The sequence below is a fragment of the Somniosus microcephalus genome, unplaced genomic scaffold (assembly GCF_052327205.1).
Source record: "Somniosus microcephalus isolate GS21.2 unplaced genomic scaffold, FLI_Smic_1.0 unresolved_chr1, whole genome shotgun sequence".
In the NCBI taxonomy this organism is placed as follows: Eukaryota; Metazoa; Chordata; class Chondrichthyes; order Squaliformes; family Somniosidae; genus Somniosus; species Somniosus microcephalus.
Genome location: NW_028225179.1, coordinates 115,384,860 through 115,399,717, shown reverse-complemented (window position 1 = coordinate 115,399,717; position 14,858 = coordinate 115,384,860). Strand labels below are relative to the sequence as shown.

General features: G+C 50.9%; 2 protein-coding genes across 2 annotated transcripts in view; both read left to right on the top strand.

Annotated features, from left to right (window-relative positions):
* Positions 1 to 6,111, top strand: part of LOC147095728 (E3 ubiquitin-protein ligase TRIM39-like) — a 32,733-nt gene extending 26,622 nt beyond the window's left edge. The window contains exon 6 of the mRNA XM_085974777.1: positions 4,380 to 6,111. Coding sequence (XP_085830903.1) covers positions 4,380 to 4,903 — 524 coding nt within the window. The 3' untranslated portion in view covers positions 4,904 to 6,111. The remainder of the gene's footprint in view (positions 1 to 4,379) is intronic.
* Positions 6,112 to 10,852: 4,741 nt separating this feature from the next.
* Positions 10,853 to 14,858, top strand: part of LOC147095727 (E3 ubiquitin-protein ligase TRIM7-like) — a 38,773-nt gene continuing 34,767 nt past the window's right edge. Inside the window, exon 1 of the mRNA XM_085973704.1 lies at positions 10,853 to 11,257. Coding sequence (XP_085829830.1) covers positions 10,859 to 11,257 — 399 coding nt within the window. The 5' untranslated portion in view covers positions 10,853 to 10,858. The remainder of the gene's footprint in view (positions 11,258 to 14,858) is intronic.

Here is a 14,858-nt window from a genome sequence, read left to right as displayed (position 1 = left end):
GCAGCTCACCACCACCTTCTCAAGGGCAATAAATGCTGGCCTTGCCAATGACACCCGCATCCCATGAACGAGTTAAAAAATAAAATGAAAGCTCTTTCTTTCCAAAATATTTTAACAGACGTGAAGCTAAAAGCCTAGGGCATAATATTACGCTGCAGGATATCAGGGTCAGAAATTTATTTTTATTATTCACTGTGGGCATCACCGACAAGTCTGGCATTTATTACCCATCCCTATATAACTGAGTAGCTCGCTAGGCCACTTCAGAGGACAGTTAAGTGTCAACCACGTTGGTGTGGGACTGGAGTCGCGCATAGGCCAGACCGGGTAAGGACGGCAGATTTCCTTCCCTAAGGGACATCAGTGAACCAGCTAGGTTTTTACTGACAATCCAATAGTTTCATGGTCACTTTTACTAGAAAGACAGACTTGTATTTTTATATAGCACCTTTCACGACCACCGGAAGTCCCAAAGCACTTTACAGTTGATGAAGTGTAGTCACTGTTGTAATGTCAGAAACGCAGCAGCCAATTTGCATACAGCAAGCTCCCACAAACAGCAATGTAATAATGACCAGGTCATCTGTTTTTGTGATGTTGATTGAGGAATAAATATTGGCCTCAAGACACCGGGGATAACTCCCCTGCTCTTCTTCGAAATAGTGCCGTGGGATCTTTTACGTCCATCTGAGAGAGCAGATGGGGCCTCCGTTTAACGTCTCATCCAAAAGACGGCACCTCCGACAGCGCAGCGCTGGGAGTGTCAGCCTAGATTTTTATATGTGTAAGTCTCTGGAACCGACTTGAACCGACAGCCTACTGACTCAGAGGCGAGTGTGCTACCCACTGAGCCACAGCTGACACAGATCTTTATTTTCTGATTTAAAACAAAACTGATTTCACGTTCTCAAACTTCCGTGATGGGATTTGAACTGTCATTCTCTGGTTACCTATATCGAATTGGCCGCCTGTTAAACACCTTTCCATTGAAGTGAATTGAAGGAAAAATTGGGTGTTGTGTATAACGTGCGGCCAATTCAGTGCCGTCCAGTTTACACCTTCACCCAAAGTTAACGGTACCCTCGAGAGCAGGGGATTCTCAACCGGGGGTCCACCGCCCCTAGGGGTCCGCCAGAATTTCATGGGGTCCGCCAGAGATGGGCGCTTTCTCGGGGCGCGGCCTATCTTGGTACCTCTCCTGGTCCCTCAATACCTCCTCTTTGGTGAAGAAGGCCCAGCAGCGCCTATATTTCCTAAGGAGGCTGAAGGGATGTAACCTGTCACCCCTGATCCTCTCTAACTTTTACCGCTGCACAATAGAGCATCCTGATGAACTGTATCACAGTAGGGTATGGCAGCTGTAGCTACTATGACCGGAAAGCCCTGCAGCGGGTAGTCAAAACTGCCCAACGCATTACTGGCACCCGGCTACCGACCATAGAGCACATATACCAGAAACGCTGTTTACGGAGGTCACGGTCCATCATCAAAGACCCTACCCACCCCAGCCACAGTCTGTTCGCCCTCCTGTCATCTGGGAGACGCTACAGATGCATTCACACCCGTACGACCAGATTTAGGAACAGCTTCTTTCCCAGGGCTGTCATCCTACTGAACTCCACAAATAAACTCTAAAGCCTGCACATCTGCCAATGCACTTTATAATGGTTATGTTTATGTTAATGTATTACAAGCCAAATGTATGTTGAATGTTTAAATGTCTTAATCTAAATGTACACTCTCGGGAGCCGCAAGCCTACATTTCGTTGTACTGCACTTGTGCACTAACAATGACAATAAAGTTGATTATTATTATTATTATTATCTGGGGAAGTCCGGGGATGGGGACGGGCTCTTGGTTGGGTTCAGGGACCGATCGTAGGGGAGGTTGCAGTCAGAGCAGCTCAGCGGCCTGTGGGACGGCCTCAGGTAGATAGATGCAGGCTGGGGGTGTGGGGCATGGGGGGGTCAGTGCGGGCTTGGCGTGGGGGGCGATAGGGTCCCTGGCTGCCCTGGAAGCAGCTGACTGGCTTCATTGGGCGGGCGCCGGTTACCCAGACCTCGCTCCTGGGCCCTGTCCTCGCTCCTGGGCCCTGTCCTCACTCCTGGACCCCGTCCTCACTCCTGGGCCTCGTCCTCGCTCCTGGGCCTCGTCCTCACTCCTGGGTTCCGACATGGCTCCTGGACCCCGTCCTCACTCCTGGGCCTCGTCCTCGCTCCTGGGCCTCGTCCTCGCCCCTGGGCCCCGACCTCGCCCCTGGGCCCCGACCTCGCCCCTGGGCCCCATCCTTGCCCCGTCCTCGCCCCTGGGCCCCGTCCTCGTCCTCACTCCTGGGCCCCGACCTCGCCCCTGGGCCTCGTCCTCACTCCTGGGCCTCGTCCTCAATCCTGGGTCCCGTCCTCGCTCCTGGGTCCCGTCCTCGCTCCTGGGCCTCGTCCTCGCTCCTGGGCCTCGCCCTCGCTCCTGGGCCTCGTCCTCGCCCCTGGGTCCCGACCTCGCTCCTGGGTCCCGACCTCGCTCCTGGGCCTCGTCCTCGCTCCTGGGCCTTGGCCCCGTCCTCGCTCCTGGGCCTCGACCTCGCCCCTGGGTCCCGTCCTCACTCCTGGGCCTTGGCCCCGTCCTCGCTCCTGGGCCTCGTCCTCGCCCCTGGGTCCCGTCCTCGCTCCTGTGTCCCGACCTCGCTCCTGGGCCCCGTCCTCGCCCCTGGGCCTCGTCCTCGCTCCTGGGCCTCGTCCTCGCTCCTGGGCCTTGGCCCCGTCCTTGCTCCTGGGCCTCGTCCTCGCTCCTGGGCCTCGTCCTCGCCCCTGGGCCTCGTCCTCGCCCCTGGGCCTCGTCCTCGCTCCTGGGCCCCGTCCTCGCTCCTGGGCCTTGGCCCCGTCCTCGCTCCTGGACCCCATCCTCGCTCCTGGGCCTTGTCCTCGCCCCTGGGCCTTGTCCTCACTCCTGAGCCCCGACCTCGCTCCTGGACCCCGTCCTCGCTCCTGGGCCTTGTCCTCGCTCCTGGGCCCCGTCCTCGCTCCTGGGCCTTGTCCTCGCTCCTGGGCCTCGTCCTCGCTCCTGGGCCTCGTCCTCGCCCCTGGGCCTCGTCCTCGCCCCTGGGCCTCGTCCTCGCTCCTGGGCCCCGTCCTCGCTCCTGGACCCCGTCCTCGCTCCTGGGCCTTGTCCTCGCCCCTGGGCCTTGTCCTCACTCCTGAGCCCCGACCTCGCTCCTGGACCCCGTCCTCGCTCCTGGGCCTTGTCCTCGCTCCTGGGCCCCGTCCTCGCTCCTGGGCCTTGTCCTCGCTCCTGGGCCTCGTCCTCGCTCCTGGACCCCGTCCTCGCCCCTGGGCCTCGTCCTCGCCCCTGGGCCTCGTCCTCGCTCCTGGGCCCCGTCCTCGCTCCTGGACCCCGTCCTCGCTCCTGGGCCTTGTCCTCGCCCCTGGGCCTTGTCCTCACTCCTGAGCCCCGACCTCACTCCTGGACCCCGTCCTCGCTCCTGGGCCTTGTCCTCGCTCCTGGGCCCCGACCTCTCCCCTGGGCCCCGACCTTGCTTCTGAGCCCCGACCTCGTTCCTGGGTCCCGTCCTCGCTCCTGGGCCCCGTACTCGCCCCTGGGTCCCGACATCGCTCCTGGGTCCCCTCCTCGCCCTTGGGCCCCGTCCTCGCTCCTGGGCCCCATCCTCGCCCCTGGGTCCCATCCTCACCCCGGGCCTCGTCCTCGCTCCTGGGCCCCGACCTCACCCTGGGCCCCTACCTCGCTCCTGTGTTACTGGGAGTCCGCGGAATTTTTATAACGTGGGAGGGGGGCCTCAGAAGCATAAAGGTTGTGAACGCCTGCTCTGGAGTTCGGGACCAGCGCTTTACTTAGCCATCAAATGAAACCCGATGGATACCATGATTGAGCCGGATGTCACTCGTGGCCTGTTGATAAATCCGCCCGCGAACACGGGCGGGGAATCGGTGGTGGGGGTGGGGGGAGATGGTGGGAAGGGGGTGAAATCCGACACGGGACACAGTACAGGTGGTATCATCGTTATACACCCCGCCTGATAGCCAGTTCCATTGCCTTCCATAGAACTGAATATCGGGCGTGTGGTATAATGGGCGGCGCATGTCATTGCGCACGTTTTTGCCACCCTCGACCCGTGTCCAATTTTAACCCCCTTTGTAGGGATGAAAGGCTAGACATGCGTCTCGGGCGGTAGCGCTAGACAGGCGGCGTCGGATCGGCCCGCCCGTTACACGCGGCGCCCGGCGTTCGGTTTCATTGGCTTCAGTAGCTAACGCTCATTTTTTTGTGCTACCGGCCCGAGAGGAATCTCGGCCCCATTGTGTCTTTCGAAGCGTTGTGTTTTTTTTAACCCGCCCAGCACCCGATTCTGACCGGCCATCTGCTTCAGTTCCAGTACCGCTGCTTCTGGATCCCACGACAGCTCACCCTCACCTCAACCTGTCCGCCGACTGCAGGCGCCTGCGCATGGGCAGCGGGAGGCAGGTCCAGAGGTACCCGGCGGGGACCGGAGGCTGCCTCTGCGTGCTGGGCTCCGAGGGATTCGCGTCGGGGAGCAGCTACTGGGAGGTGGAGGTGAGGATGAACACGGACTGGGCGGTGGGGGTGGCCAAGGCGTCCGTGGCCAGGATGGGGGGCTTCACACCAGGGCTTGAGGTTGGCGTCTGGGCCGTGAGGCGGTCTGGCGAGGAGTACTTGGCCCTCACCTCGCCTCGCACCCCTCTGGTCCTGAGCGTCAGGCCCCAGAGGATCGGAGTTTACCTGGACTACCAAGGGGGACAGGTGTCCTTTTACAATGCTGATGACATGTCCCATCTCTTCACTTTCACTGGCACCTTCACCGAGGAACTGTATCCATATTTCTACACTGGCTGTAAAGCGGACTCACTGAAACTGGTTGCCTTGCGCATTTAACATAGGAACAGGAGGCCATTCAGCCCCTCAAGCCTGTTCCGCCACTCAGTCACATCATGGCTGATCTGTACCTTAACTCCTTCTACCCGCCTTGGTTCCATAGCCCTTAATACCCTTACCTAACAAAAATCTATCAATCTCAGTTTATTGACCCCCAGCCTCAACAGATTTTGGGGGGAAGAGTGTACCAGATTTCCACGACCCTTTGGGTGAAGAAGTGCTTCCTGACATGACCCCTGAACAGCCTCCCTCTAATTTTAAGGTTATGCCCCCCTCGTTCTGGACTCTCCCACCAGAAGAAATAATTTTACATAAGATTAGAGGATATACGGCACAGAAACAGGCCATTCGGCCCAACCAGTCCATGCCGGCGTTTATGCTCCACTCGAGCCTCCTCCCGTCTTTCCTCATCTAAATCTATCAGAATAACCCTCTATTCTCTTCTCCCTCTTATGCTTATCCAGCCTCCCCTTAAATACATCTATACTATTCGCTTCAACCACTCCCTGTGGAAGCGAGTTCCACATTCTCACCACTATCTGGGTAAAGAAGTTTCTTCTGAATTCCCTATTGGATTTCTTGGTGACTATCTTATATTGATGGGCTTCTAGTTATGCTCTTCCCCACAAGTGGAAACATTCTCTCTGTATCCACTCTATCAAAACCTTTTTTAAACACCTCTATTAGGTCACCCCTCAGCCTTCTCTTTTCAAGAGAAAAGAGACCCAGCCTGTTCATCCTTTCCTGATATGTATACCCTCGCATTTCTGGTATCATCCTTGTAAATCTTCTCTGCACCCTCTCCAGTGCCTCTATATCCTTTTTATATTATGGCGACCAGAACTGCACGCAGTACTAAGTGTGGTCTAACCAAGGTTCGATACAGGTTTAGCATAACTTCCCTACTTTTCAATTCTATCTCTCTAGAAATAAACCATAATGCTTGGTTTGCTTTTTTTATGGCCTTGTTAAATTATGGCACAACTTTTAGTGATTTGTGTATTTGTACTCCGAGATCCCTTTGTTCCTCTACCCCACCCAGACTTGCACCTCCCAAGTGCTAAGTGACCTCCTTATTCTTCCTACCAATATGTAATATCTCACATTTATCTATGTTGAACTTCATTTGCCAATTATTTGCCCATTCTGCAAGTTTATTAATGTCCTCCTGTAATTTGTTGCAGTCCTCCTCAGTATTGACTATCCCCCCCCCCAATTTGGTGTCATCCACAAATTTAGAAATTGTGTTTTTGATTCCAAAGTCTAAATTGTTAATATAAATTGTGAACAACATTGGTCTCAGCACTGATCCTTGTGGAACACCACAACCCACCTCCTGCCACTGTGAATAGCTACCCTTTACCCCTACTCTCTGCTTTCTGTCTTGAAGCCAGCAAGCTATCCATTCTGCTGCTTGTCCCCTGACTCTGCATTCTCTGACCTTATTCATCAGTCTGTTATGGGGTACCTCATCGAAGGCCTTTTGAAATCTAGATAAATTACATCTACTGCATTACCCTTGTCTACTCTCTCTGTTACCTCTTCAAAAAATTCAATGAGGTTGGTCACGCAGGACTTTCCCTTTTGGAATCCATGCTGACTATTTATTATATTTTTTATTTCTAGATGTTCTTCTATTGCTCCTTTAGTAGGGATTCCATTATTTTTCCTGCCACCGATGTTAAGCAGACTGGTCTATAATTCCCTGGACATGTTCTATCCCCCTTCTCTCTATCTACCCTTTCAAATCCTCAATTAGATCACCTCTTAATCTTCTGTATTCAAGGGAATACAAGCCTAGTCTATGCAACCTGTGCTCATAATTTAACCTTTTTAGCTTCGGTATTGTTCTGGTGAATCTGCGCTGCACCCCGTCCAAGGTCAATATATCCTTCCTGAGGACCGGCGTCCTTACCTAACTAAACTCTGTTGACTTCAGTCTTGAAAGCTCCAATTTACCCTCAGTATCTACAGCCTTTATGGGGGAGAGTTCCAGATTTCTACTACCCTTTGTGTGAAAAAATGCTTCCTGCTTTCACTCTTGAATGGCCTGACTCTAATTTTAACAAAGAAATGGCAGACCAACTAAATACATATTTTGGTTCTGTCTTCACAAAGGAGGACACAAATAACCTCCCAGAGATGCCGGGGAACATAGGGTCTGATGAAAGGGTGGAACTGAAAGAAATCAGTATTTGTAGGGAAATGGTATTAGGAAAATTGATGGGACTGAAGGCCGATAAATCCCCAGGGCCTGATAATCTACATCCCAGGGTACTTAAGGAAGTGGCCCTAGAAATAGTAGATGCATTGCTGGTCATCTTCCAGAACTCGATAGACTCTGGAAGAGTACCCATGGATTGGAGGGTAGCTAATGTTACCCCACTATTCAAAAAAGGTGGCAGAAAAAAAGCGGGGAATTATAGACCGGTAAGCCTGACATCGGTAGTGGGGAAAATGCTAGAGTCCATTATAAAAGATGTAATAGCAGAGCACTTGGAAAGCAGTGACAGGATCGGACGAAGTCAACATGGATTTACAAAAGGTAAATCATGCTTGACTAATCTACTGGAATTTTTTGTGGATGTAACTGGTAAAATAGATAAGGGAGAACCAGTGGATGGATGTGGTGTATTTGAACTTTCAGAAGGCTTTCGATAAGGTCCCGCATAAGAGATTAGCGTGCAAAATTAAGGCACCTGGGATTGGGGGCAAGGTATTGACTTGGATAGAGAACTGGTTGGCGGACAGAAAGCAAAGAGTTGGAATAAACGGGTCGTTTTCCGAGTGGCAGGCAGTGACTAGTGGGGTACCGCAAGGATCGGTCCTAGGACCCCAGCTGTTCACAATATATATTAATGATCTGGACGAGGGAATTGGATGTAATATCTCCAAATTTGTAGATGACACAAAGCTGAGTGGGAGGGTATGCTGTGAGGAGGATGTCGTGAAACTCCAGTACAATTTGGACAGGTTGGGTGATTGGGCAGAAACATGGCAAATGCACTATAATGTGGATAAATGTGAGGTTATCCACTTTGGTGGCAAAAACAGGAAGGCAGATTATTATTTGAATGGTAATAGATTGGGAGAAGGGGAAGTGCAAAGAGACCTGGGTGTTCTTGTGCACCAGTCGCTGAAGGTAAGCATGCAGGTGCAGCAGGCGGTTAAGAAGGCAAATGGTATTTGGCCTTCGTAGCAAGAGGGTTCGAGGACAGGAACAAGGATGTCTTGCTACAGTTGTACAGGGCCTTGGTGAGACCGCACCTTGAGTATTGTGTGCAGTTTTGGTCGCCTTACCTGAGGAAGGACGTTCTTGCCATGGAAGGAGTGCAGCGAAGATTCACCAGGCTGATACCTGGGATGGCAGGAATGACGTATGAGGAGAGATTGTGTCGATTGGGCTTATACTCACTGGAGTTTAGAAGATTGAGAGGGGATCTCATCGAAACCTATAAAATTCTGCCAGGCCTGAACAGACTAGATGCAGGAAGGATGTTTCTGATGGCTGGGGAGTCCAGAACCAGGGGTCATAGTCTAAGGATAAGGGGTAAGCCATTTAGGACTGAAATGAGGAGGAATTTCTTCACCCAGAGAGTGGTGAACCTGTGGAATTCTCTGCCACAGAGGGCAGTGGAGGCCAGTTCATTAAATATATTCAAGAAAGAGTTGGATATATTTCTTAAGGCTAAAGGGATCAAGGGATATGGGGAGAAGGCAGGGACAGGGTACTGAATTTGGATGATCAGCCATGATCTTATTGAATGGCGGAGCAGGCTCGAAGGGCCGAATGGCCTACTCCTGCTCCTATCTTCTATGTTTCGATTGTGACCCCTTGTTCCTGAGACACCCACCAGACGAAATAGTTTCTCCGTATCTACCCTATCCTTTTAACATTTACAACGCCTCGAACAGCTCACTCCTCAATCTCCTGGGAATACAAGCCATTTTTTTTGCAACCTGACCTGATAATTTAACCCTCCAAAGACTGGTAGGTGCAAAAAACTGGAAACATTACATTGGTGATGATACTCTGAGCTTGGCTTTACAGAAGAGTGTAGAGTATGTTTTAAATTTGACCTGGGTTGTTTCATTTCTTTAATGTGGGCGTCACCAGCAAGGCCAGCATTTATCTCCCATCCCAGATTGCCCTTGAGAAGGTGGTGGTGAGTTGCCTTCTTGAACCACTGTTCTTTGTAGTAGTTTAGTACAATTGAGTGGCTTATAGAGGTCATTTCAGAGTCAGCCACATTGCTGTGGGCTTGGAGTCACATGGAGGCTAGACTAAGTAAGGACAGTAGATTTCTTTCTCTAAAGGACATTAGGGAGCCAGATGGGTTTTAATGACAATCTGGTAGTCTCATGGTTACCATTACTTATACTATCCAGTATATTTATTTAATTAACTGAATTTAAACTCCCCAGCTGCTGGAGTGGGATTTGAACTCTAGTCTCCAGATTATTAGTCCAGTAGCCTAACCACTGTGCTACCGTTCCCGATGTATGAGAGTGATTTCCCTCAATATAGAATCTTACAGCACAGAAGGAGGCCATTCGGCCCATCGTGCTTGTGCCGGCTCTTTGAAAGAGCAGCCCGATTAGTCCCACTCCCCTGCTCTTTCTCCCTGCAAAATTTTCCTTTAAATATCAGATATCGAAAGTGAAAAAAATACTCTTCTTCCCCTCGCTACCACAAGGAGTAGTTGAGGCAAATAGCATAGATGCATTTAGGGGGAAGCTAGATAAGCACATGAGGGAGAGACAGGAATAGAAGGATATGTTGGTAGGGTGAGATGAAGAGGGGTGGGAGGAGGCTCGTGTGGAGCATAAACACCGGCACGGACCACTTTGGCTGACGGGCATATGGTTTTCAATTGCGGTTATTAAAAAATGTCATTACTAAATTCACTAACTTTATGCAAACATGTTGGGAATCATGTCAAACCTTAATGGCAGCGGGCCTGGCCGTGGCTTTTTTGGCATGCAAAGGAATGAATATGTTGGGCAATTTGTAAATATATCGGAGAATCGACGAATGGAATTTTCTGAATTTCATTTGCATGAGTTGAATGATTTACAGAAGTGTTAATCTCCAGAATAGTTGTGATTGTATTTGTTCACTGATTTACAAGCTATCGATATTAAAGCGCAGATAAGGTCTGGCAATTGGATGCGATATTGTGCAATAATAGACAGCCTTCTAATTATATTGAACCATTTTCTAGAAATATATTGTTTGCTTATAATTAGATGGACTATAAATGTGCAATGTCTCGATAAAATGCAATATAAGTGCCTGAATTGCACATTTACATTTATAATGCTGTATTGATGTTGCTACCTGCAATTATTTTGTAACATTTCAATATTGGTAAAATATTCTTAGAAATGCAAATTGTAACATTGTTCGCAATAAACACATTTCTGGCTTTGCAAATGAGTGACTATTTACCTCTCTTTGTAACCTCAATTGCTTGTCAATATCAAGCGGGGTGTAAGACTGGCCTTCCACCCGATCCCGTGGGATTCCCGCCCGGAGAGTGAGGTTAAAATTACCCCAGCGCATCTACCTCATCAAATCCTTTTAACATGTTCAAACACCGCGGTCGGATCATCCCTCAATCTTCGAAACTCAAAGGAATACAAGCCACGTTTATGCAACCTCGCCTCATAATTTAACCCACTATGCCCCGGTATCATTCTGCTAATATCAGGCAGGGTGGTGGGGGCAGGGGGTGGGGTCCAACCCAATACCCTGTGCTTCCCGCCCGGTAAGTTAGGTGAAAATGACCCGCTACGATCGGGATGAAACGCCCCTCCCCCCCTCCAACCACCCAACCTCCACCCCGTCTTGAGTGTACCTGCCCCTTTAAATTGGTGAACAGCAGCATTTCCTGGTCTGTGCAAAAGTGAAAGTAAAAAGTAAAAAGCACCACCTCAGCATCGGCTGCTGAAATGGCGACTGGGCAGGAGTTGGAAAACATGACGAAGGAGTCGACATGCCCGCTGTGCCTGGGTTTTTATGAGGACCCGGTCACGGTGGAGTGCGAGCACATCTTCTGCCGCGCCTGCATCCTGCAGCACTGGGAGAAAGCGGAGGGGGCCGTGTCATGCCCGCAGTGCGGAGAGCAGCTGGCCGACCAGAGGGTCAGGACCAACCGCTTTGCCGCCAGCGTGGTGGCGAGTGTGCGGAGGCTGGTGGAGGGTCCCAGGCGACAAGGGGCGGGCTGGCAGTGCCCGGAACACGAGGAGCGGCTGAAGCTGTTCTGTGAGGACGACCAGCGAACCATCTGCCTGGTCTGCGCGATGTCTCGGGCCCACAAGGACCACACGGTCAGGCCCCTGAAGGAAGCGGCTGAGCTCTACAAGGTAATGGGGGTTTCTGCCGGCCGCGGAGTGGAGTTCTCTCTGGGACCGAGTGCAAGTGTTCCTGCTGCCCGTCTCCTAACTCGCACCAAGCCTGGTTCACCCATCGGCCCCCACTATACTCGTTGACCCACATTGGCTCCCGGTCCGGCAACGCCTCGATTTTAAAATTGTCATCATTGTTTTCAAATCCCTCCGTGGCCTCGCTCCTCCCTATCTCTGTAATCTTCTCCAACCCTCCGAGATCTCGGCGCTCCTCCAATTCTGGCCTCTAGCGTATCCCTGATTTTAATCGCTCCACTATTGGCGGCCATGCCTTCAGCTGCCTCGGCCCTAAGCTCTAGAAATACCCCCCCCAACCGCAAAACCTTTCCGCCTCTCTACCTCTCTCACCTCCTTTAAGTCGCTCCTTAAAACCTGCCTCTTTGACCAGGCTTTTGGTCATCTGTCCTAATATCTCCTTATGTGGCTCGGTGTCAGACTGTTTTTGATAATACTCCTGTGAAGCGCCTTGGGACGTTTTACTATGTTAAAGGCGCTATATAAATACAAGTTGTTATTAAAGGGAGAATATTGTCACACAGACTGGGTGAATCCCAAATACAGATGGCCTATAATATAACAACGCCCTGTCGGGAAATCTATTTTTATATATCTGGAGAACCTAACCCAGAAAGCGAGTCAGATTTACTGGGGGGGTGGGAAGGTTATTTTAACCCACGGGATCAGGTGGAACATCGGTATTTACACCCCACCCAATGGAGCGTGAAAATCGGGGCGGTGGGGTGTGAAACCAGCGTTGCACCCGATCCCATCAGTCTCCCGATGGGCGGGTTAGGTTAAAACTTCCCCTGCCCCAAAAATGAATTCAATTTCGCCAACTTGCCAGGAGAGAATGTGAACTCACAACCTCGGAATTGCTAGTCTATTATCGTGACCACCAGACTAACTACACGCGGTACCGAAGTGAAAGAAAGATCATGCATTTATACAGACCTCCGGACAACCCAAAGCGCTTCACAGCCAATGAAGTACATTTGAAGTGCAGTCATTGTTGTAATGTAGGGAAACGCAGCAGATAATAGGGGCACAGTTGATTAAGAACATAAGAACATAAGAAATAGGAGCAGGAGTCGGCCATTCGGCCCCTTGAGCCTGCTCCGCCATTCAATAACATCATGGCTGATCATCTACCTCATCTCCACTTTCCTGCACTATCCCCATATCCTTTGATTCCTTTAATATCCAAAAATCTATCGATTTTTGTCTTGAATATACTCAATGACTGAGCCTCCACAGCCCTCTGGGGTAGAGAATTCCAAAGATTCACCACCCTCTGAGTGAAGAAATTTCTCCTCATCTCTGTCCTAAATGGCCGACCCCTTATTCTGAGACTGTGACCCCTGGTTCTAGACTCCCCAGACAGCGGAAACATCCTCCCTGCATCTACCCTGTCAAGCCCTGTAAGAATGTTGTTTGTTTCAATGAGATCACCTCTCATTCTTCGAAACTCTAGAGAATATAGGCCTAGTCTATTCAATCTCTCCTCATAGGACATTGCCCCCTTCCCATGAGTCAGCCTGGCGAACCTTCATTGCACTCCCTCTATGGCAAGTAAATCCTCCATCAACACCGCATTCCCCGTACTGTGGGTGAGCAGATGACCCGCCTTTGAGGGGTCACTTACCCTGCCAGTTTTATGTAACCCATAGCAACAGAGCTCCAGAGTCAGACCCACAATGTGACTAAAGAGTCCGGTCCCAATGTGATTCCAGAGTCAGGTCCCAATGTGATTCCAGAGTCAGGTCCCAATGTGATTCCAGAGTCAGGTCCCAATGTGATTCCAGAGTCAGGTCCCAATGTGATTCCAGAGTCAGGTCCCAATGTGATTCCAGAGTCAGGTCCCAATGTGATTCCAGAGTCAGGTCCCAATGTGATTCCAGAGTCAGGTCCCAATGCGATTCCAGAGTCAGCTCCCAATGTGATTCCAGAGTCCGGTCCCAATGTGATTCCAGAGTCAGGTCCCAACGTGATTCCAGAGTCAGGTCCCAATGTGATTCCAGAGTCAGGTCCCAATGTGACTCCAGAGTCAGGTCCCAATGTGACTCCAGAGTCAGGTCCCAATGTGATTCCAGAGTCCGGTCCCAATGTGATTCCAGATTCAGACTCCCAATGTGATTCCAGAGTCAGGTCCCAATGTGATTCCAGAGTCAGGTCCCAATGTGATTCCAGAGTCAGGTCCCAATGTGATTCCAGAGTCAGGTCACAATGTGATTCCAGAGTCAGGTCACAATGTGATTCCAGAGTCAGGTCCCAATGTAATTCCAGAGTCAGGTCCCAATGTGATTCCAGAGTCAGGTCCCAATGTGATTCCAGAGTCAGGTCCCAATGTGATTCCAGAGTCAGGTCCCAATGTGATTCCAGAGTCTGGTCCCAATGTGATTCCAGAGTCAGGCCCCAACGTGATTCCAGAGTCAGGTCGAAATGTGATTCCAGAGTCAGGTCCCAGTGTGATTCCAGAGTCAGGTCACAATGTGATTCCAGAGTCAGGTCCCAATGTGATTCCAGAGTCAGGTCGAAATGTGATTCCAGAGTCAGGTCCCAGTGTGATTCCAGAGTCAGGTCACAATGTGATTCCAGAGTCAGGTCCCAATGCGATTCCAGAGTCAGGTCGAAATGTGATTCCAGAGTCAGGTCCCAGTGTGATTCCAGAGTCAGGTCCCAGTGTGATTCCAGAGTCAGGTCCCAATGTGATTCCAGAGTCAGGCCCCAATATGATTCCAGAGTCAGGTCCCAATGTGATTCCAGAGTCAGGTCCCAATGTGATTCCAGAGTCAGGTCCCAATGTGATTCCAGAGTCAGGTCCCAATGCGATTCCAGAGTCAGGTCCCAATGTGATTCCAGAGTCAGGTCCCAATGTGATTCCAGAGTCAGGTCCCAGTGTGATTCCAGAGTCAGGTCCCAATGTGATTCCAGAGTCAGGTCCCAATGTGACTCCAGAGTCAGGTCCCAATGTGATTCCAGAGTCAGGTCCCAATGTGATTCCAGAGTCAGGTCCCAATGTGACTCCAGAGTCAGGTCCCAATGTGATTCCAGAGTCAGGTCCCAATGTGATTCCAGAGTCAGGTCCCAATGTGATTCCAGAGTCAGGTCCCAATGTGATTCCAGCGTCAGGTCCCAATGTGATTCCAGTGTCAGGTCCCAATGTGATTCCAGAGTCAGGTCCAAATGTGATTCCAGAGTCAGGTCCCAATGTGATTCCAGTGTCAGGTCCCAATGTGATTCCAGCGTCAGGTCCCAATGTGATTCCAGTGTCAGGTCCCAATGTGATTCCAGAGTCAGGTCCCAACGTGATTCCAGAGTCAGGTCCCAACGTGATTCCAGAGTCAGGTCACAATGTGATTCCAGAGTCAGGTCCCAATGTGATTCCAGAGTCAGGTCCCAACGTGATTCCAGAGTCAGGTCCCAATGTGATTCCAGAGTCAGGTCCCAACGTGATTCCAGAGTCAGGTCCCAATGTGATTCCAGAGTCAGGTCCCAATGTGATTCCAGAGTCAGGTCCCAATGTGACTCCAGAGTCAGGTCCCAA